Source organism: Tachyglossus aculeatus, chromosome 4 (genome assembly GCF_015852505.1).
Source record: "Tachyglossus aculeatus isolate mTacAcu1 chromosome 4, mTacAcu1.pri, whole genome shotgun sequence".
In the NCBI taxonomy this organism is placed as follows: Eukaryota; Metazoa; Chordata; class Mammalia; order Monotremata; family Tachyglossidae; genus Tachyglossus; species Tachyglossus aculeatus.
In genome coordinates this window covers 5,258,480-5,280,574 of record NC_052069.1, presented here as the reverse complement: position 1 = coordinate 5,280,574, position 22,095 = coordinate 5,258,480, and the positions used below count along the sequence as shown (strand labels likewise).

The following is a 22,095-nucleotide window of genomic DNA, read 5'->3' as shown; positions in this document are numbered from 1 at the left end:
GCTCAGAGAAGTGAAGTGACTTGCCCAAAGTCACCCAGCTGACAAGCGACGGAGCCGGGACTCGAACCCACGACCTCTGACTCTTAACCCCGGGCTCTTTCCGCTCAGCCACGCTGCTTCTCATGTCGGCTGTGCGACCTTGGGTACGTCCCTTCACTTCTCTGGGCCTCAGTGACCTCATCAGTAAAAATGGGGATGGGGACCGTGAGCCCCATTTGGGACAACCTGATCACCTTGCATCGACCCCAACGCTTAGTACAGTGCCTGGCCCATAATAATAATAATGATGGTATTTGTTAAGCGCTTACTATGTGCAAAGCACTGTTCTAAGCGCTGGGGGGGATACAAGGTGATCAGGCTGTCCCACGTGGGGCTCACAGTTTTAATGTCCATTTTACAGATGAGGTAACTGAGGCTCAGAGAAGTTAAATAATAATAATAATAATAATAATAATGGCATTTATTAAGCGCTTACTATGTGCAAAGCACTGTTCTAAGCGCTGGGGAGGATACAAGGTGATCAGGTTGTCCCGCGGGGGGCTCACAGTATTAACCCCCATTTTACAGCTGAGGTAATTGAGGCACAGAGAAGTTAAATCATCATCATCATCATCAATCGTATTTATTGAGCGCTTACTGTGTGCAGAGCACCGTACTAAGCGCTTGGGAAGTACAAATTGGCAACATCTAGAGACAGTCCCTACCCAACAGTGGGCTCACAGTCTAAAAGGGGGAGACAGAGAACAAAACCAAACATACTAACAAAATAAAATAAATAGAATAGATATGTACAAGTAAAATAGAGTAATAAATATGTACAAACACATATACATCAACATCATCATCATCAATCGTATTTATTGAGCGCTTACTATGTGCACAGCACCGTACTAAGCGCTTGGGAAGTACAAATTGGCAACACATAGAGACAGTCCCTACCCAACAGTGGGCTCACAGTCTAAAAGGGGGAGACATCATCATCAATCGTATTTATTGAGCGCTTACTATGTGCAGAGCACTGTACTAAGCGCTTGGGAAGTACAAATTGGCAACATATAGAGACAGTCCCTACCCAACAGTGGGCTCACAGTCTAAAACGGGGAGACAGAGAACAAAACCAAACATACTAACAAAATAAAATAAATAGAATAGCTATGTACAAATAAAATAAATAAATAAATAAATAAATAGAGTAATAAATATGTACAAACATATATACATATATACGGGTTAAATGACTTGCCCAAGGTCACCCAGCAGACATGCGGCGGAGCTGGGATTTGAACCCATGACCTCTGACTCCAAAGCCCGGGCTCTTTCCACTGAGCCACGCTGCTTCTCTGTAGCCCATAGTAAGTGCTTAATGAATACCATAATTTATTATTATAATTATTATAATTATTTTTAATACGTCCTCACCTGGCTGTTGTTTCTGGCCTCAAAGTCGTCTCTTCCAGCCTCCCTCTCCTGCCGGAGTTTCTGCTGGCTCTCCCGAAGCAGGTAACACACCAACCACTTGTAGGCGGCCAAACAAGCTTCCAACGGGAAAAAAGATGGCACGTTTCAATCAATCGATCAATCAATCGTATTTATTGAGCGCTTACTATGTGCAGAGCACTGTACTAAGCGCTTGGGAAGCACAAATTGGCATCACATAGAGACAGTCCCTACCCAACAGTGGGCTCACAGTCTACTCATTCCTTCGGTTGTATTTACTGAGCGCTCACTGTGTGCAGAGCACCGTCCTCCCCGCGACATTAGAGAAGAGAGTAGACTAGAGAAGCAGCCTGGCTCATTGGAAGGAGCCCGGGCTTGGGAGTCAGAGGTCATGGGTTCAAATCCCGGCTCTGCCAATCGTCAGCTGTGTCACTTTGGGCAAGTCGCTTCATCATCATCATCATCAATCGTATTTATTGAGCGCTTACTGTGTGCAGAGCACTGTACTAAGTGCTTGGGAAGTACAAGTTGGCAACATATAGAGACGGTCCCTACCCAACAGTGGGCTCACAGTCTAAAAGGGGGAGACAGAGAACAAAACCAAACGTACTAACAAAATAAAATAAATAGAATAGATATGTACAAGTAAAATAAATAAATAGAGTAATAAATATGTACAAACACATGTACATCATCATCATCATCATCAATCGTATTTATTGAGCGCTTACTATGTGCAGAGCGCTGCACTAAGCGCTTGGGAAGTACAAATTGGCAACATATAGAGACGGTCCCTACCCAACAGTGGGCTCACAGTCTAAAAGGGGGAGACAGAGAACAAAACCAAACATACTAACAAAATAAAATAAATAGAATACATATGTACAAGTAAAATAAATAAATAAATAAATAGAGTATTAAATATGTACAAACATATATACATCATCATCATCATCATCATCATCAATCGTATTTATTGAGCACTTACTATGTGCAGAGCACTGTACTAAGCGCTCGGGAAGTACAAATTGGCAACATATAGAGACAGTCCCTACCCAACAGTGGGCTCACAGTCTAGAAGGGGGAGACAGAGAACAAAACCAAACATACTAACAAAATAAAATAAATAGAATAGATATGTACAAGTAAAATAAATAAATAAATAAATAGAGTAATAAATATGTACAAACATATATACATATATACAGATATATACTTCACTTCTCTGGGCCTCAGTGACCTCATCTGGAAAATGGGGATGAAGACTGTGAGCCCCCCGTGGGACAACCTGATCACCTTGTATCCTCCCCAGCGCTTAGAACAGTGCTTTGCACATAGTAAGCACTTACCAAATGCCATTATTATTATTATTAGAGAAGCGGTGAGGCTCAGTGGCAAGAGCCCGGGCTTGGGACAGGTCATACGTCATGAGTTCTAATCCTGACACCATCACTTATCAGCTGTGTGACCTTAGGCAAGTCACTTCATTCATTCATGGCTCAGTGGAAAGAGCACGGGCTTTGAAGCCACAGGTCATGGGTTCAAATCCCGGCTCCGCCAATTGTCAGCTGTGTGACTTTGGGCAAGTCACTTCACTTCTCTGGGCCTCATCTGTAAAATGGGGATGAAGACTGTGAGCCCCACGTGGGACAACCTGATCACCTTGTATCCTCCCCAGCGCTTAGAACAGTGCTTTGCACATAGTAAGCGCTTAACAAATGCCATCATTATTATTATTATTATTAGAGAAGCGGCGAGGCTCAGTGGCAAGAGCCCGGGCTTGGGCCAGGTCACACGTCGTGAGTTCTAATGCCGACACCACCACTTATCAGCTGTGTGATCTTAGGCAAGTCACTTCATTCATTCATGGCTCAGTGGAAAGAGCACGGGCTTTGAAAACACAGGTCATGGGTTCAAATCCCGACTCTGCCACATGTCTGCTGTGTGACCTTGGGCAAGTCACTTAATTTCTCTGAGCCTCAGTTCCCTCATCTGTAAAATGGGGATTAAGACTGTGAGCCCCACGTGGGGCAACTTGATCACCTTGTAACCCCCCAGCGCTTAGAACAGTGCTTTGCACATAGTAAGCACTTAACAAATGCCATTATTATTATTATTATTCAATCGTATTTATTGAGCGCTTACTGTGTGCACAGCACTGTAGTAAGCGCTTGGGAAGCACAATCAATCAATCGTATTTATTGAGCGCTTACTGTGTGCAGAGCACTGTACTAAGCGCTTGGGAAGTACAAGTTGGCAACATATAGAGATGGTCCCTACCCAACAGTGGGCTTCGCTTTTCTGGGCCTCAGTTCCCTCATCTGTAAACTGGGGATGAAGACTGTGAGCGCCACGCGGGACAACCCGATCACCTTCTATCTGTCCCAGCGCTTAGTTCAGTGCTTGGCACATAGTAAGCGCTTAACAAACACAGTTTTGTTCTTTCTTTCTCCACCCCCGCGGCAGTGAATCGATCCATCGTATTTATTGAGCGCCGTACCAAGCCCTAGGGAGAGTCCGATACGACAGGGTTTGTAGACACGTTCCCTGCCCACAAGGAGCTCACGGTCCAGAGGGGGAGAGAGGCATCACAGGAATTACAGATTCGTCTGTCCCTGCCGTGAGGCCGAGGGAGCGGGGAACCCTCTATTTATCGTATTTTATTAATATGTTTGGTTTTCTTGTCTGTCTCCCCCTTCTAGACTGTGAGCCCACTGTTGGGTAGGGGCCGTCTCTATATGTTGCCAACTTGGACTTCCCAAGCGCTTAGTACGGTGCTCTGCACATAGTAAGCGCTCAATAAATACGATTGATGATGATGATCATCAATCATCAGACTGAGCCCCTTCCTTCCTCTCCCCCTCGTCCCCCTCTCCATCCCCCCATCTTACCTCCTTCCCTTCCCCACAGCACCTGTATATATGTATAGATGTTTGTACATATTTATTACTCTATTTATTTATTTATTTTACTTGTACATAGCTATTCTATTTATTTTATTTTGTTAGTATATTTGGTTTTGTTCTCTGTCTCCCCCTTCTAGACTGTGAGCCCGCTGTTGGGTAGGGGCCGTCTCTATATGTTGCCAACTTGGACTTCCCAAGCGCTTAGTACGGTGCTGTGCATACAAGAAGCACTCAATAAATACGATTGATGATGATGATGATGATTCAATCGTATTTATTGAGCGCTTACTGTGTGCAGAGCACTGTACTAAGCGCTTGGGAAGTCCAAGTCGGCGACATATAGAGACGGTCCCTACCCAACAGTGGGCTCACAGTCTATATGTTGCCAACTTGGACTTCCCAAGTGCTTAGTACAGTGCTCTGCACACAGTAAGCGCTCAATAAATATGACTGACTGACTGACTGAATGAATAAATACGATTGAATGAATGAATGAATGAATGAATGAACCTCCTCCTCCCCCTCCCCCCCTTCTGCCCTACCTCCTTCCCCTCCCCACAGCACTTGGATATATTTGTACAGATTTATTACTCTCTTTATTTTACTTGTACCCATCTACTATTCTATTTATCTTGTTAATGATGAGCACTAAGCTTTAATTCTACTTGTTCTGACGATTTTGACACCCGTCTACATGCTTTGTATTGTTGTCTGTCTCCCCCCGTAGACTGTGAGCCCGTTGCTGAGTAAGGACCGTCTCTATATGTTGCTGACTTGTACTTCCCAAGCACTTAGCACAGTGCTCTGCACACAGTAAGTGCTCAATAAATAAGGTTGAATGAATGAATGAATATGATTTATTTCACTTGTACCCACCTATTCTATTTATTTTATTTTGTTAGTATGTTTGGTTTTGTTGTCTGTCTCCCCCTTCTAGACTGTGAGCCCACTGTTGGGTAGGGACTGTCTCTATATGTTGCCAGCTTGTACTTCCCAAGCACTTAGTACAGTGCTCTGCACACAGTAAGTGCTCAATAAATACGATTGATTGATTGATTGAATGAATGAATGAATGGCACAAATAATAATAATAATAGTAATAATAATAGTAATAATCAAATAATCATTATGGTATTTGTTAAGTGCTTACTACGTGCCAGGCAATGGCGTAGTGGATAGAGCACAGGCCTCAGAGTCAGAAGGTCATGGGTTCTAATCCCGGCTCCACACTTGTCTGCTGGGTGACCCCGGGCAAGTCACTTCAATTCTACGTGCCTCAGTTCCCTCATTTGTAAATGGGGATTAAGACTGTGAGCCCCACGTGGGACAGGGACTGTGTCCAACCCGATTTGCCTGTATCCCCCCCCCAGCGCTTAATACAGTGCCTGGCACATAGTAAGCACTTAACAAATATCTTAACTATCATTACTAGGTGCCGGGATGGGTACAATCAATCAATCAATCAATCGTATTTATTGAGCGCTTACTGTGTGCAGAGCACTGTACTAAGCACTTGGGAAGTACAAGTTGGCAACATATAGAGACGGTCCCTACCCAACAGTGGGCTCACAGTCTAAAAGGGGGGAGACAGAGAACAAAACCAAACATACTAGCAAAATAAAATAAATAGAATAGATATGTACAAGTAAAATAAATAAATAAATAAATCATCATCATCATCATCATCATCAATCGTATTTATTGAGCACTTACTGTGTGCAGAGCACTGTACTAAGCGCTTGGGAAGTACAAATTGGCAACATATAGAGACAGTCCCTACCCAACAGTGGGCTCACAGTCTAAAAGGGGGAGACAGAGAACAAAACCAAGCATACTAACAAAATAAAATAAATAGAATAGATATGTACAAGTGAAATAAATAGAGTAATAAATATGTACAAACATATATATATATATATATATATATATATATATATATATATATATATATATATATATACAGGATATACATATATACAGGATATATACACACACAATGTTATCGGGTTGGACACAGTCCCTGTCCCATGTGGGGCTCACACTCTTACCCCCATTTTTCAGATGAGGGAACTAAGGCCCAGAGAAGGGAAGTGACTTGCCCTAGGTCACACCGCAGACAAGTGGCCAAGGCAGGATTAGAACTCAGGTCCTTCCAACTCCCAGGCCCAGGCTCTAGCCACTAGGCAAAACTGCTACTCTATGCAGGGAAGAGTTTGTCTGTTTCGGCCAAATGTGGCTCGGAGGCCCGGGAATTTGTGACACCAACTTGGTCCCGCTGTTCGTTTTGGGTAAGTAGGGGAAGAGGCCGGGATTCAAGCGCTTAGTACACTGCTCCGCACACGGTAAGCGCTCAATAAATACGACTGAATTTACCCAACTCGGGCCGTGTGGAAAGAGAATACGAAATGGTTACCTGAAGACTCCAGCCAGTCTTCAACTGTAGACGCCCGGCATTTCTGGCCAAGGATAGCATCAATGTCTTCCAGGAAATTGACTGATTCCAGGGGGGTTTTGATGCGCTTTTTCTCTGGCAAGTAAATGAAACGGGAAATACAAATTAAAAAGGCACTGGGGTGAAAGAGAGGACATTCCAGGTATTTGAGGAAGCCCGTTTTCCACCCTGGGATTACCCCAACAGTAATTTTGGGGTATTATCAATTATCAGATATATTAAATTATCAAATATAACTGATACACACACACACACACACGGCTATACCCTGATTCATTCATTCATTCATTCACATTTATTGAGCGCTTACTGTGTGCAGAGCACCGTACTAAGCGCTTGGGAAGTACAAATTGGCAACATCTAGAGACGGTCCCTACCCAACAGTGGGCTCACAGTCTAAAAGGGGGAGACAGAGAACAAAACCAAACATACTAACAAAATAAAATAAATAGAATAGATATGTACAAAATAGAATAGATATGTACAACAAGAACAAGTAGACAGGCGTCAATCCTCCCTTCATTCCCTCATCATCATCATCAATCGTATTTATTGAGCACTTACTATGTGCAGAGCACTGTACTAAGCGCTTGGGAAGTACAAATTGGCAACATATAGAGACAGTCCCTACCCAACAGTGGGCTCACAGTCTGAAAGGGGGAGACAGAGAACAAAACCAAACATACTAACAAAATAAAAGAAATAGAATAGATATGTACAAAATAGAATAGATATGTACAACAAGAACAAGTAGACAGGCGTCAATCCTCCCTTCATTCCCTCATCATCATCATCATCAATCGTATTTATTGAGCGCTTACTATGTGCAGAGCACTGTACTAAGCGCTTGGGAAGTACAAATTGGCAACATCTAGAGACGGTCCCTACCCAACAGTGGGCTCACAGTCTAAAAGGGGGAGACAGAGAACAAAACCAAACATAGTAACAAAATAAAAGAAATAGAACAGATATGTACAAAATAGAATAGATATGTACAACAAGAACAAGTAGACAGGCGTCAATCCTCCCTTCATTCCCTCATCATCATCATCAATCGTATTTATTGAGCGCTTACTATGTGCAGAGCACTGTACTAAGCGCTTGGGAAGTACAAATTGGCAACATATAGAGACAGTCCCTACCCAACAGTGGGCTCACAGTCTAATTACGTCCATATCTGGCATTTCTTTCTTTCTATTAATGTCCAGCTCCCCCTCCGGACTGTCAGCTCGTCGTGGGCAGGGAATGTGTCTGCCTGTTGTTCGTTCGTTCGTTCGTTCAATCGTATTTATTGAGCGCTTACGGTGTGCAGAGCACTGTACTAAGCGCTTGGGAAGTCCAAGTTGGCAACATCTAGAGACGGTCCCTACCCAACAGCGGGCTCACAGTCTAGAAGGGGGGGACAGACAACGAAACCAAACATATTAACAAAATAAAATAAATAGAATAAATATGAGCAAATAAAATAGAGTAATAAATCCGTACAAACATACATACATATATACAGGTGCTGTGGGGAGGGGAAGGAGGTAAGGCGGGAGGATGGAGAGGGGGGATGTGGCTGGTTATTCCCGTTTTGTCCTCTCCCAAGCGCTCAGTACAGTGCTCTGCATCCAGTAAGCGCTGAATAAATAGGACTGAATGAATATTGAGGAGGAAGCAGGGGGGAGTGAGGGGCGGGGAGCGCCCTGGGTTCATTCCACCGAGCAATCAATGGCATTTATTGAGCACCTACTACGTGCAGAGCACTGTTCTAAGCGCTTAGGAGAGTACTATCTGGCAGAATTGGCCAATATGTTCCCCGCCCATGATAATAATAATAATAATAATAATAATAATAATGATGATGATGATGATGATAATAACAATAACAATAATAATAATAATAATAATAATAATAATAATAATAATAATATACTTTCCCAAGCACTTAGTATAGTGGTCTGCACACAGTAAGCGCTCAATAACTATGACTGACTGACTGAACCGACAGGCTCGTGGGAAAGAGGGTGGCTTAGCCGCTTGGGAGTCCAAAGAGGCGCAGGCTCTAATCCCGGCTCCACCATTTGTCTGCTGGGTGACCTCGGGCAGGTTCACTTCACTTCTCGGGGCCTCAGTTCCCTCATCTGTAAAATGGGGAGAAAGACTGGGAGCCCCACGAGGGACAACCTGATTAGCTTGGATCGACTCCAGTGCTTAGAACAGTGCTTGGCACCTAGTAAGTGCTGAACACTTAGAGAAGCAGCGTGGCTCAGTGGAAAAGAGCCCGGGCTTTGGTGTCATAGGTCATGGGTTCAAATCCCGGCTCCGCCAATTGTCAGCTGGGTGACTTGGGGCAAATCACTTAACTTCTCTGTGCCTCAGTCTCAGTTACCTCATCTGTAAAATGGGGATTAAGACTGTGAGCCCCCCGTGGAACAACCTGATCACCTTGTAACCTTCCCAGCACTTAGAACAGTGCTTTGCACATAGTAAGCACTTAATAAATGCCATTATTATTATTATTATAATAACAAGCACCATTATTTTTTTTTCCCTCGGCCGTAAAATGGGGATGCACTGTACTAAGTGCCTGGGAAGTACAAATCGGCAACAGATAGAGACAATCGCTGCCCACAGCGGGCTCACAGTCTCCCTTCCTAGGCTGTAAACTTGTTGTGGGCAGGGAATGTGACAGTTTATTGTTGCATTGTACTCTCCCAAACCGCTTAGTACAGCAGGATGAAGACTGAGAGTCCCATTAAGGGACAGTCTGATGACCTTATATCTACCAGTGCTTAACAAATACCAACATTATTATTATTATTATTATTATTATTATTATTATTATTATTATTATGAGACGTGAGTTGCCCAGGGTGACCCAGCCAACAGATGACGGAGCCGGGATTAGAACCCAGGTCCTTGGGACCCCGGGGCCGGGGCTCTAGCCGCTAGACGGCACTGACCAAGATGATAATGATGACGGTATTTGTTAAGCGCTTACAATGTGCCAAGCACTGTTCTAAGCACTGGGATATTCATTCGTTCATTGAATTGTATTTATTGAGCGCTTACTGTGTGCAGAGCACTGTACTAAGCGCTTGGGAAGTACAAGTTGGCAACATCTAGAGACGGTCCCTACCCAACAACGGGCTCACAGTCTAGAAGGGGGAGACAGACAACAAAACAAAACGTATTAGCAAAATAAAATAAATAGAATAGTAAATATGTACAAGTAAAATAAATAGGGTAATAAATCTGTACAAACATATGGACAGGTGCTGTGGGGAGGGGAAGGAGTTAGGGCGGGGGGGATGGGGAGGAGGAGAGAAAAAGGGGGGCTCAGTCTGGGAAGGCCTCCTGGAGGAGGTGAGCTCTCAGTAGGGTAGATATAAGGTGATCAGGTTGTCCCATGTGGGGCTTACAGACTTAATCCCCATTTTCCAGATGAGGGAACTGAGGCCCAGAGAAGTTAAGTGACTTGCCCAAAGTCACACAGCAGCGCTTACTATGTGCCAAGCACTGTTCTAAGCACTGGGGAGGATATAAGGTGATCAGGTTGTCCCATGTGGGGCTCACAGACTTAATCCTCATTTTCCAGATGAGGGAACTGAGGCCCAAAGAAGTGACTTGCCCAAAGTCACACAGCATGCTTACTATGTGCAAAACACTGTTCTAAGCACTGGGGAGGATACAAGGTGATCAGGTTGTCCCATGTGGGGCTCACAGACGTAATCCCCCTCCTCCTCCTCCCCAGACGATTCCCCCTCCTCCCTCTCTCCATCCCCCCCGCCTTACCTCCTTCCCCTCCCCACAGCACCTGTATATATGGATAGATGTTTGTACGGATTTATTACTCTATTTCATTTGTACATATTTATTCTATTTATTTTATTGTGTTAATATGTTTTGTTTTGTTCTCTGTCTCCCCCTTCTAGACGGTGAGCCCGCTGTTGGGTAGGGACCATCTCTCTATGTTGCCAACTTGCACTTCCCAAGCGCTTCGTACAGTGCTCTGCACACAGTAAGCGCTCAATAAATACGATGGAATGAGTGAATGAATCCCCATTTGACAGATGAGGTAACTGAGGCCCAGAGAAGTGAAGTGGCTGGCCCAAAGTCACCCAGCTGACAGGTGGCGAAGGCGGGATTAGAACCCACGACCTCGGACTCCCAAGCCCGGGCTCTTTCCGCTGTCCTGGGGGCTTTGGGGGGGCCACTGACCTCGCGGGCCGGAGGTGAGCCAGCTGAGGAGGTAATTGCTGGTTTGCTGCAGCAGGACGTTGTTGTCTCCTTCATACGTGCAGTTCGGGTCGTTGTCGTTTCTGATGGTGCCCAGACGATTCACTGCGGAGGGAGGAATCCAGCCGGCATCGATCAATCAATCAATCAATCAATCAAGCATTTATTGAGCGCTTACTGTGTGCAGAGCACTGTACTAAGCGCTTGGGAAGTCCAAGTTGGCAACATCTAGAGACGGTCCCTACCCAACAGTGGGCTCACAGTCTAGAAGGGGGAGACAGAGAACAAAACCAAACATATTAACAAAATAAAATAAATAGAATGGATACGTACAAGTAAAATAAATCAATAAATAGAGTAATAAATACGTACAAACATATATACGGCCCGGAGGTGTGGGCATCGCCCCCGCACCGGGCTCTTGCCCTCCTCCCGGCTGTGGTGGGCCGGGGAAGCCCAGCCCCCCATCTCCTGCCGTCCGGGCACAGGGGGACTCACGGCAGCTTAGGGAATGGGGTTATTTATTATTGTAGCGTCCTCCCCCCGGCGCTTAGTAATAATAATAATAATAATAATAATAATAACAATAATAATAATAATAATGGCATTTATTAAGCGCTTACTATATGCCAAGCACTGTTCTAAGCGCTGGGGCAGACGCAGGGTAATCAGGTTGTCCCACGGGGGGCTCACAGTCTTCATCCCCATTTTCCAGATGAGGGAACAGAGGCCCAGAGAAGTGAAGCGACCTGCCCAAAGTCACACAGCTGACTTCCGAGTTCCGCCTGCAGGCTCAGGTGGTCACGAGATAGCATTTGACCTGGAGATCAATCAATCAATCGTATTTATTGAGCGCTTACTGTGTGCAGAGCACTGTACTAAGCGCTTGGGAAGTACAAGTTGGCAACATATCATCATCATCATCATCAATTGCATTTATTGAGCGCTTACTGCGTGCAGAGCACTGTACTAAGCGCTTGGGAAGTACAAGTTGGCAACAGATAGAGACGGTCCCTACCCAACAGGGGGCTCACAGTCTAGAAGATGGCCGGGACCCCAGGGTCACCTTGGGACGCTTGTCCAAAGTCACCCAGCTGACAAGTGGCGGAGCCGGGATGTGAACCCATGACCTCTGACTCCCGAGCCCGGGCTCTTTCCACGGAGCCACGCTGCTTCTCTATCCCACATGAGGCTCACAGTCTTAATCCCCATTTTACAGATGAGGTAGCTGAGGCCCAGAGATGCTAAGTGGCTTGCCCAAGGTCACAAAGACTAAGACTGTGAGCCCCATGTGGGACAACCTGATGACCTTGTATCCACCTACCTCCTTCCCCTCCCCACAGCACCTGTATATGTTTGTACAGATTTATTACTCTATTTTACTTGTACATATTTACTATTCTATTTATTTTGTTAATGATGTGCATATAGCTTTAATTCTATTTATTCTGATGACTTGACACCCATCCACATGTTTTGTTTTGTCGTCTGTCTCCCCCTTCTAGACTGTGAGCCCGCTGTTGAGTAGGGACCGTCTCTATATGTTGCCGACTTGGACTTCCCAAGCGCTTAGTACAGTGCTCTGCATACAGTAAGCGCTCAATAAATACTATTGAATGAATGAATGACAAGTTGCTGAGCCAGAATTAGAACCCAGGTCCTTCAGACTCGCAAGCCCATGCTCTATCCTCTAGGCCACGCTGCTTCTCTTCTCCTGTGGACAGGGATCATCCCACCCTACCTCCTTCCCCTCCCCACAGCACCTGTCTATATGTTTGTACTGATTTATTATTTGATTTATTTTAATTGGACATACTGACTATTCTATTTATTTTATTGTGTTAATACGTTTTGTTTAGGTTCTCTGTCTCCCCCTTCTAGACTGTGAGCCCGCTGCTGGGGAGGGACCGTCTCTATATGCGCTTAGTACAGTGCTCAGCACACAGTAAGCGCTCAATAAATACGATTGATGATTGATATGTTGCCAACTTGTACTTCCCAAGCGCTCAGTACAGTGCTCTGCACACAGTAAGCGCTCAATCAATACGATTGAGTGAGTGAATGACAACTGGCAGAGCCGGGATCGCTCTGCACACAGAAGCGCTCACTAAATACGGTTGACTGATGAGTGGAAAAGGCCGGGGCCTGGGCGTCGGGGGGGACTGCACATTGTGAGGTACAGCATAATAATGATATTAACAATAATGATAATTGTGGCTTTTGTTAGGCGCTTACTGTGTGCCAGGCACTGTAGTAAGTGCTGGGGTGGATACAAGGCCACTGGGTTGGGCATATAATAGTAATAATAACAATGGTGGTATTTGTTAAGCGCTTACTATAGCACTGTTCTTAGCGCTGGGGAGGTTACAAGGTGATCAGGTTGTCCCACGGGGGGCTCACAGTCCTAATCCCCATTTTACAGATGAGGGAACTGAGGCACAGAGAAGTGAAGTGACTTGCCCAAAGTCACACAGCTGATGGTTGGCGGAGCCGGGATTCGAACCCATGACTTCTGACTCCAAAGCTCGGGATCTTTCCACTGAGCCACGCTGCTTCTCTGTGGCCGACATATCTCGCACCGACCTCTCACCCATGTCCTGCCTCTGGTCTGGACGTTATCACTTGTCAGGGATTGAGACTGTGAATTGTATGCAGGGCAAAGACAGCGTCCAACCCAATATGCTTGAATTCACCCCAGCGCTTAGTACAGTGCCTGGCGCCCAGTGAGCGCTTAATACCACTATTACTTATTAATTAAACGCTCAATAAAAACGGTCAATTGATTGATCCATTACTACTACTATTACTACTACTACTACTACTACTACTACTACTACTACTACTACTAATAATAATAATAATGGCATTTGTTAAGCGCTTACTATGTGCAAAGCACTGTTCTAAGCACTGGGGGGGGATACAAGGTGATCAGGTTGTCCCACATGGGGCTCACAGTCTTAACCCCATTTTACAGATGAGGTAACTGAGGCTCAGAGAAGTTAAGTGACTTGCCCAAGGTCACACAGCAGACTTGTGGTGGAGCCGGGATTCAAACCTATGACCTCTGACTCCAAAGCCCGTGCTCTTTCCACTGAGCCACACTGCTTCTCTAAGGTGATCAGGTTGTCCCACGTGGGGCTCACAGTCTTCATCCCCATTTTACAGATGAGGGAACTGAGGCTCAGAGAAGTGAAGTGACTTGCCCAAGGTCACACAGCAGACATGTGGTGGAGCCGGGATTCGAACCTATGACCTCTGACTCCAAAGCCCGTGCTCTTTCCACTGAGCCACGCCGCTTCTCTAAGGTGATCAGGTTGTCCCCCGTGGGGCTCACAGTCTTCATCCCCATTTTACAGATGAGGGAACTGAGGCACAGAGAAGTTAAGTGACTTGCCCAAGGTCACACAGCAGACATGTGGCGGAGCCGGGATTCGAACCTATGACCTCTGACTCCAAAGCCCGTGCTCTTTCCACTGAGCCACACCGCTTCTCTAAGGTGATCAGGTTGTCCCCCGTGGGGCTCACAGTCTTAATCCCCATTTTACAGATGAGGGAACTGAGGCCCAGAGAAGTGAAGTGACTTGCCCAAAGTCACACAGCTGACAATTGGCGGAGCCAGGATTTGAACCCCTGACCTCTGACTCCAAAGCCCGGGCTCTTTCCACTGAGCTACACTGCTTCTCTTAAGCACTTACTATGTGCCAAGCCCCATGCCTAATCGTACTTTCCCAGCGCTTAGTACGGCGCTCGGCGCACGGTAAGCGCTCAATAAGTACGACTGAGTGAACGAATGACTGGTCTTCAGTCACTCATTCATTCAATCATATTTATTGAGCGCTTACCGTGTGCAGAGCACTGTACTAAGCGCTTGGGAAGTCCAAGTTGGCAACACAGAGAGACGGTCCCTACCCAACAGTGGGCTCACAGTCTAGAAGGCTCACCGGCGGCTGGACGGAGTCTCCGACGTACTGGACGTCCCCGAGCGCTTTGGCACGGCGCTCTGCAGACAGTAAGCGCTCAATAAGTAGGACGGAAGGACGGAAGGGAGGGAGGGAAGGAGAATGGGATGGGAGGGGGGAAGCGCCCGGCCCCCGCGGAGGCTCCGTACCTTCCAGGTAGCCGTGGCCACCGCAGGCTTCCCGGCATTCCTGAGCCGCGTGCTGGGCCGTCCACGAAGCCAGGGCCTTGCCCGCACAGGCCAACGCGTGAATCTCCCGGCCCAGCTCCGCCTGGGGTCGGAAACCATTCCGGAGGAAGTGCGGGCCGCAAAATAATAATAATAATAATAATAATAATAATAATAATAATAATAATAATGGCATTTAATATTAATAATAATTTTGGTATTTGTTAAGCGCTTACTATGTGCCAAGCACTGTTCTAAGCGCTGGGGAGGATACAAGGTGATCAGGTTGTCCCAAGTGAGGCTCACAATCTTAATCCCCATTTTAATAATGATGATGGCATTTATTAAACGCTTGCTACTTACTGAAAGCCCATCTCCTCCAAGAGGCCTTCCCTGACTAAGCACCACTTATCCATTTATCAACCCCAGCGCTGAGGACAGTGTCTGGCAAGCACTAAACAAATGCCGTCATCATTATCATCATCATCATCATCATCATCATCATCATCATAATAATGGCCTTTATTAAGCACTTACAATGTTTAAAGCACCGTTTTAAGCGCTGGGGAGGCAGCGTGGCTCAGTGGAAAAGAGCCCGGGCTTTGGAGTCAGAGGTCATGGGTTCAAATCCCAGCTCCGCCACTATGTATATATGTTTGTACATATTTATTACTCTATTTATTTATTTATTTTACTTGTATATATCTATTCTATTTATTTTATTTTGTCAGTATGTTTGGTTTTGTTCTCTGTCTCCCCCTTCTAGACTGTGAGCCCACTGTTGGGTAGGGACTGTCTCTATATGTTGCCAATTTGTACTTCCCAAGCGCTTAGTACAGTGCTCTGCACATAGTAAGCGCTCAATAAATACGATTGATTGATTGATTGATTGATTGTCAGCTGTGTGACTTTGGGCAAGTCACTTGATTTCTCTGTGCCTCAGTTCCCTCATCTGTAAAAATGGGAATTAAGACTGTGAGTCCCCCATGGGACAACCTGATCACTTTGTAACCTCCCCAGCGCTTAGAACAGTGCTTTGCACATAGTAAGCGCTTAATAAATGCCATTGTTATTATTATTATTATTATCATTACAAGGTGATCAGGTTGTCCCACGGGGGGCTCACAATCTTAATCCCCATTTTACAAATGAGGGAACTGAGGCCCAGAGAAGTGAAGTAACTTGCCCAAAGTCACAAAGCTGACAAGCGGCAGGGAGGAGATTTGAACCCATAACCTCTGACTCCCAAGCCCGGGCTCTTTCCACTGAGCCATGCTTCTTCTCTAAGCACGTACTATGTGCAAGCACTGTTCATTAATTCAATCGTATTTATTGAGCACTTACTGTGTGCAGAGCACTGTTCTAAGCACTGGGGAGGTTACAAGAATAATAATAATGGCATTTATTAAGCATTTATTGTGTGCAAAGCACTGTTCTAAGCACTGGGGGGGATACAAGGTGATCAGGGTTGTCCCACGGGGGGCTCACAGTCTTCCTCCCCATTTTACAGATGAGGTCACTGAGGCTCCGAGAAGTCAAATGACTTGCCCAAGGTCACACAGCAGACATGTGGTGGAGCAGGGATTCGAACCCATGACCTCTGACTCCCAAGCCCAGGCTCTTTCCACTGAGCCACGCTGCGGTTTTCCCACAGGGGGCTCACAGTCTTCATCCCCATTTTACATTTAAAATGTACAATGTAAAATTCAATGTACAATGTAAATGTAAAATTCATTCTGACTCGATTCCTGTCCACGTTTTGTTTTGTTGTCTGTCTCCCCCTTCTAGACTGTGAGCCCGTTGTTGGGTAGGGACCGTCTCTATACGTTGCCAACTTTGTACTTACCAAGCGCTTAGTACAGTGCTCTGCACATAGTAAGCGCTCAACAAATACGACTGAATGAATGAATGAATGAATGAATTTTACAGTTGCGGTAACTGAAGCCCAGAGAAGTGACTCGCCCCAAATCACACGGCTGACAGTTGGCGGAGCCGGGATTTGAACCCATGCCCCCTGACTCCAAAGCCAGGGCTCTTTCCACTGAGCCACGCTGCTTCTCTTCAGGGCATATCAGTGGTTTTTATTCAGCGCTTACTATGTGCCATGCACTGTTCTAAGCGCTGGCATGGATATAGCGCTCCTTCCTCCCTCCTGCCCCTCTCCATCCCCACCGTGTTACCTCCTTCCCTTCCCCACAGCACCTGTATATATCTATATATGTTTGTCCGGATTTATTACTCTATTTATTGATTTATTTTATTTGTACATATTTACTCTATTTATTTTATTCTGTTAATATGTTTTGGTTTGTTCTCTGTCTCCCCCTTCTAGACTGTGAGCCCACTGCTGGGTAGGGACCGTCTCTAGATGTTGCCAACTTGGACTTCCCAAGCGCTTAGTACGGTGCTCTGCACACAGTAAGCGCTCAATAAATACGATTGAATGAATGAATGAATGAATACAAGCAAAATACATTCATTCAGACTCATCTCAGAGGCCTTCCCTGACTAAGCCCCTCCTTTCCTCTTCTCCTGCTCCCTTCTGCGTCGTCGCCCATTCATCCATTCAATCGTATCTGTTGAGTGCTTACTGATGACTTGACACCCGTCCACATATTTTGTTTTGTTGTCTGTCTCCCCCTTCTAGACTGTGAGCCCATTGTTGGGTCGGGACCGTCTCTAGATGTTGCCAACTTGGACTTCCCAACTGCTTAGTACAGCGCTCTGCACACAGTAAGTGCTCAATCAATACGATTGAATGAATGACTACAAGGTGATCAGGTTGTCCCACGGCGGGCTCACGGTCTTAATCCCCATTTCCCAGATGAGGGAACTGAGGCCCAGAGAAGTGAAGTGACTCGCCCAAAGTCACACAGCTGACAAGTGGTGGAGTGGGATTTGAACCCATGACGTCTGACTCCAAAGCCCGGGCTCTTTCCACTGAGCCACGATACAGGGTAATCGGGTGGTCCCATGGGGGGGGCTCACAGTCTTCACCCCCATTTTCCAGATGAGGGAACTGAGGCTCAGAGAAGTGAAGTGATTTGCCCAAGCCACACAGGAGACCGGGGCGGAGCTGGGATTAGAAGCAGCGTGGCTCACTGGAAAAGAGCCCGGGCTTTGGAGTCAGAAGTCGTGGGTTCAAATCCCAGCTCCGCCACTTCATCATCATTTATTGAGCGCTTACTATGTGCAGAGCACTGTACTAAGCGCTTGGGAAGTACAAATTGGCAACATCTAGAGACAGTCCCTACCCAACAGTGGGCTCACAGTCTGAAAGGGGGAGACAGAGAACAAAACCAAACATACTAACAAAATAAAATAAATAGAATAGATATGTACAAGTAAAATAAATAAATAAACAAATGGAGTAATAATAAATAAATAAATAGAGTAATAGCCACTTGTCAGCTGTGTGACTTTGGGCAAGTCACTTCATCATCATCATCATCAATCGTATTTATTGAGCGCTTACTATGTGCAGAGCACTGTACTAAGCGCTTGGGAAGTCCAAATTGGCAACATATAGAGACAGTCCCTACCCCAACAGTGGGCTCACAGTCTAAAAGGGGGAGACAGAGAACAAAACCAAACACACTAACAAAATAAAATAAATAGAATAGATATGTACAAGTAAAATAAATAAATAAACAGATAGAGTAATAATAAATAAATAGAGTAATAGCCAGTAATAACAAATAGAGTAATAGCCACTTGTCAGCTGTGTGACTTTGGGCAAGTCACTTCATCATCATCATCATCAATCGTATTTATTGAGCGCTTACTATGTGCAGAGCACTGTACTAAGCGCTTGGGAAGTACAAGTTGGCAACATATAGAGTCAGTCCCTACCCAACAGTGGGCTCACAGTCTAAAAGGGGGAGACAGAGAACAAAACCAAACATACTAACAAAACAAAATAAATAGAATAGATATGTACAAGTAAAATAAATAAATAAACAGAGTAATAATAAATAAATAGAGTAATAGCCACTTGTCAGCTGTGTGACTTTGGGCAAGTCACTTCATCATCATCATCATCAATCGTATTTATTGAGCGCTTACTATGTGCAGAGCACTGTACTAAGCGCTTGGGAAGTCCAAATTGGCAACATATAGAGACAGTCCCTACCCCAACAGTGGGCTCACAGTCTAAAAGGGGGAGACAGAGAACAAAACCAAACACACTAACAAAATAAAATAAATAGAATAGATATGTGCAAGTAAAATAAATAAATAAATAGAGTAATAACAAATAAATAAACAGAGTAATAGCCACTTGTCAGCTGTGTGACTTTGGGCAAGTCACTTCATCATCATCAATCGTATTTATTGAGCGCTCACTATGTGCAGAGCACTGTACTAAGCGCTTGGGAAGTCCAAATTGGCAACATATAGAGACAGTCCCTACCCAACAGTGGGCTCACAGTCTAAAAGACTTCACTTCTCTGGGCCTCAGTTCCCTCATCTGTAAAATGGGGATGAAGACCGTGAGCCCCCCGTGGGACAACCTGATCACCTTAGGGAGGCAGCATGGCTCAGTTGAAAGAGCCCGGGCTTTGCAGTCAGAGGTCATAGGTTCGAATCCCGGCTCCGCCACAAGTCTGCTGTGTGACCTTGGGCAAGTCACTTAACTTCTCTGAGCCTCAGTTCCCTCATCTGTAAAATGGGGTTAAGACTGTGAGCCCCATGTGGGACAACCTGATCGCCTTGTATCCACCCCAGCGCTTAGAACAGTGCTCTGCACATAGTAAGCGCTTAATAAATGCCATTAAAAAAAAAAAGAAAACCCACGACCGCTGATCCCCAGGCCCGGGGGCTCTACCCACTGAGCCACGCTGCTTCTCGCCAACTGACCTGGTGGTGTTTCTGACTCTTCACCATCTGATCCGCCTGAAACCTCACTAGATCCAGGAACAGAGTTCGGCTGAAATGATCTAAAGCGTACGTCGCCGCCAGGTAGGGAAGCAGACGCCACTGCTGCGGAGAAAGCAAACGGGGACCGAGCGGTGAGGGAACGGCATTCGTTCCTTCCGTCGTACTTACTGAACGCTTACTATCAATCGTATTTATTGAGCGCTTACTATGTGCAGAGCACTGTACTGAGCGCTTGGGAAGTACAAGTTGGCAACATATAGAGACGGTCCCTACCCAACAGTGGGCTCACAGTCTAGAAGGGGGAGACAGAGAACAAAACCAAACATACTAACAAAATAAAATAAATAGGATAGATATGGACAAGTAAAATAAATAGAGTAATAAATATCAGGCCTGAAATACAGATACCACTGCCTGTTCATTTATTCATTCATTCTGTTGTATTTATTGAGCGCTTACTGTGTGCAGAGCACTGGACTAAGTGCTTGGGAAGTACAAATTGGCAACATATAGAGACGGTCCCTACCCAACAGTGGGCTCACAGTCTAGAAGGGGGAGACAGAGAACAAAACCAAACATACTAACAAAATAAAATAAATAGAATAGATATGTACAAATAAAATAAATAAATAAATAGAGTAAAAAATATGTACAAACATATATACATGCAGAGCCGCCCTTCCGCACGGCTTACCTCTGCCCAGCGTGATGAAAATAACCGTAATAAGCCTGGTATTTATTGCACGTGTGACCTTGGCCAAGTCACTTAACTTCTCTCAGTTCCCTCATCTATAAAATGGGGACTAAGACTGTGAGCCCCACGTGGGACAACCCTGATCACCATGTATCCCCCCCAGCGCTTAGAACAGTGCTTGGCACATAGTAAGCGCTTAACAAATACCACCATTACTATTCTATGTGCCAGGCACTGTCCTAAGAGCTGGGACACTGCCAAGTTCTGAGGCGGGCGTACATATTTATTACTCTATTTTATTAATGATGTGCATATAGCTATAATTCTATTTATTCTGACAGTATTGTCACCTGTCTACTTGTTTTGTTGTCTGTATATAGCTATAATTCTATTTATTCTAACAGTATTGTCACCTGTCTACTTGTTTTGTTGTCTGTATATAGCCATAATTCTATTTATTCTGACAGTACTGTCACCCGTCTACTTGTTTTGTTGTCTGTATATAGCTATAGTTCTATTTATTCTGACAGTATTGTCACCTGTCTACTTGTTTTGTTGTCTGTATATAGCTATAATTCTATTCATTCTGACAGTATTGCCACCTGTCTACTTGTTTTGCTGCCTGTATATAGCTATAATTCTATTTATTCTGACAGTATTGTCACCTGTCTACTTGTTTTGTTGTCTGTATATAGCTATAATTCTATTTATTCTAACTATTGTCACCTGTCTACTTGTTTTGTTGTCTGTATATAGCTATAATTCTATTCATTCTGACAGTATTGCCACCTGTCTACATGTTTTGCTGCCTGTATATAGCTATAACTCTATTCATTCTAACAGTATTGTCACCTGTCTACTTGTTTTGTTGTCTGTATATAGCTATAATTCTATTTATTCTAACAGTATTGTCACCTGTCTACTGTTTTGTTGTCTGTATATAGCGATAATTCTATTTATTCTCACAGTATTGTCACCTGTCTACTTGTTTTGTTGTCTGTATATAGCTATAATTCTATTTATTCTGACAGTACTGTCACCTGTCTACTTGTTTTGTTGTCTGTATATAGCTATAATTCTATTTATTCTAACAGTATTGCCACCTGTCTACTTGTTTTGTTGTCTGTATATAGCGATAATTCTATTTATTCTGACAGTATTGTCACCTGTCTACTTGTTTTGTTGTCTGTATATAGCGATAATTCTATTTATTCTGACAGTATTGTCACCTGTCTACTTGTTTTGTTGTCTGTATATAGCGATAATTCTATTTATTCTGACAGTATTGTCACCTGTCTACTTGTTTTGTTGTCTGTATATAGCGATAATTCTATTTATTCTGACAGTATTGTCACCTGTCTACATTTTGTTGTCTGTA

General features: G+C 44.7%; 1 protein-coding gene across 2 annotated transcripts in view; it reads right to left on the bottom strand.

Moving 5' to 3' along the window:
- The window catches only part of ACOX3 (acyl-CoA oxidase 3, pristanoyl), a 77,908-nt gene that overhangs the window by 11,626 nt on the left and 44,187 nt on the right, over positions 1–22,095 (bottom strand). For both annotated transcript variants that reach the window (XM_038745808.1, XM_038745809.1), the window contains exons 10-14: positions 20,003–20,125; positions 15,128–15,248; positions 11,002–11,124; positions 6,757–6,870; positions 1,420–1,535 (exon numbers count right to left, since the gene is read on the bottom strand). In XM_038745808.1, coding sequence (XP_038601736.1) covers positions 1,420–1,535; positions 6,757–6,870; positions 11,002–11,124; positions 15,128–15,248; positions 20,003–20,125 — 597 coding nt within the window. The remainder of the gene's footprint in view (positions 1–1,419; positions 1,536–6,756; positions 6,871–11,001; positions 11,125–15,127; positions 15,249–20,002; positions 20,126–22,095) is intronic.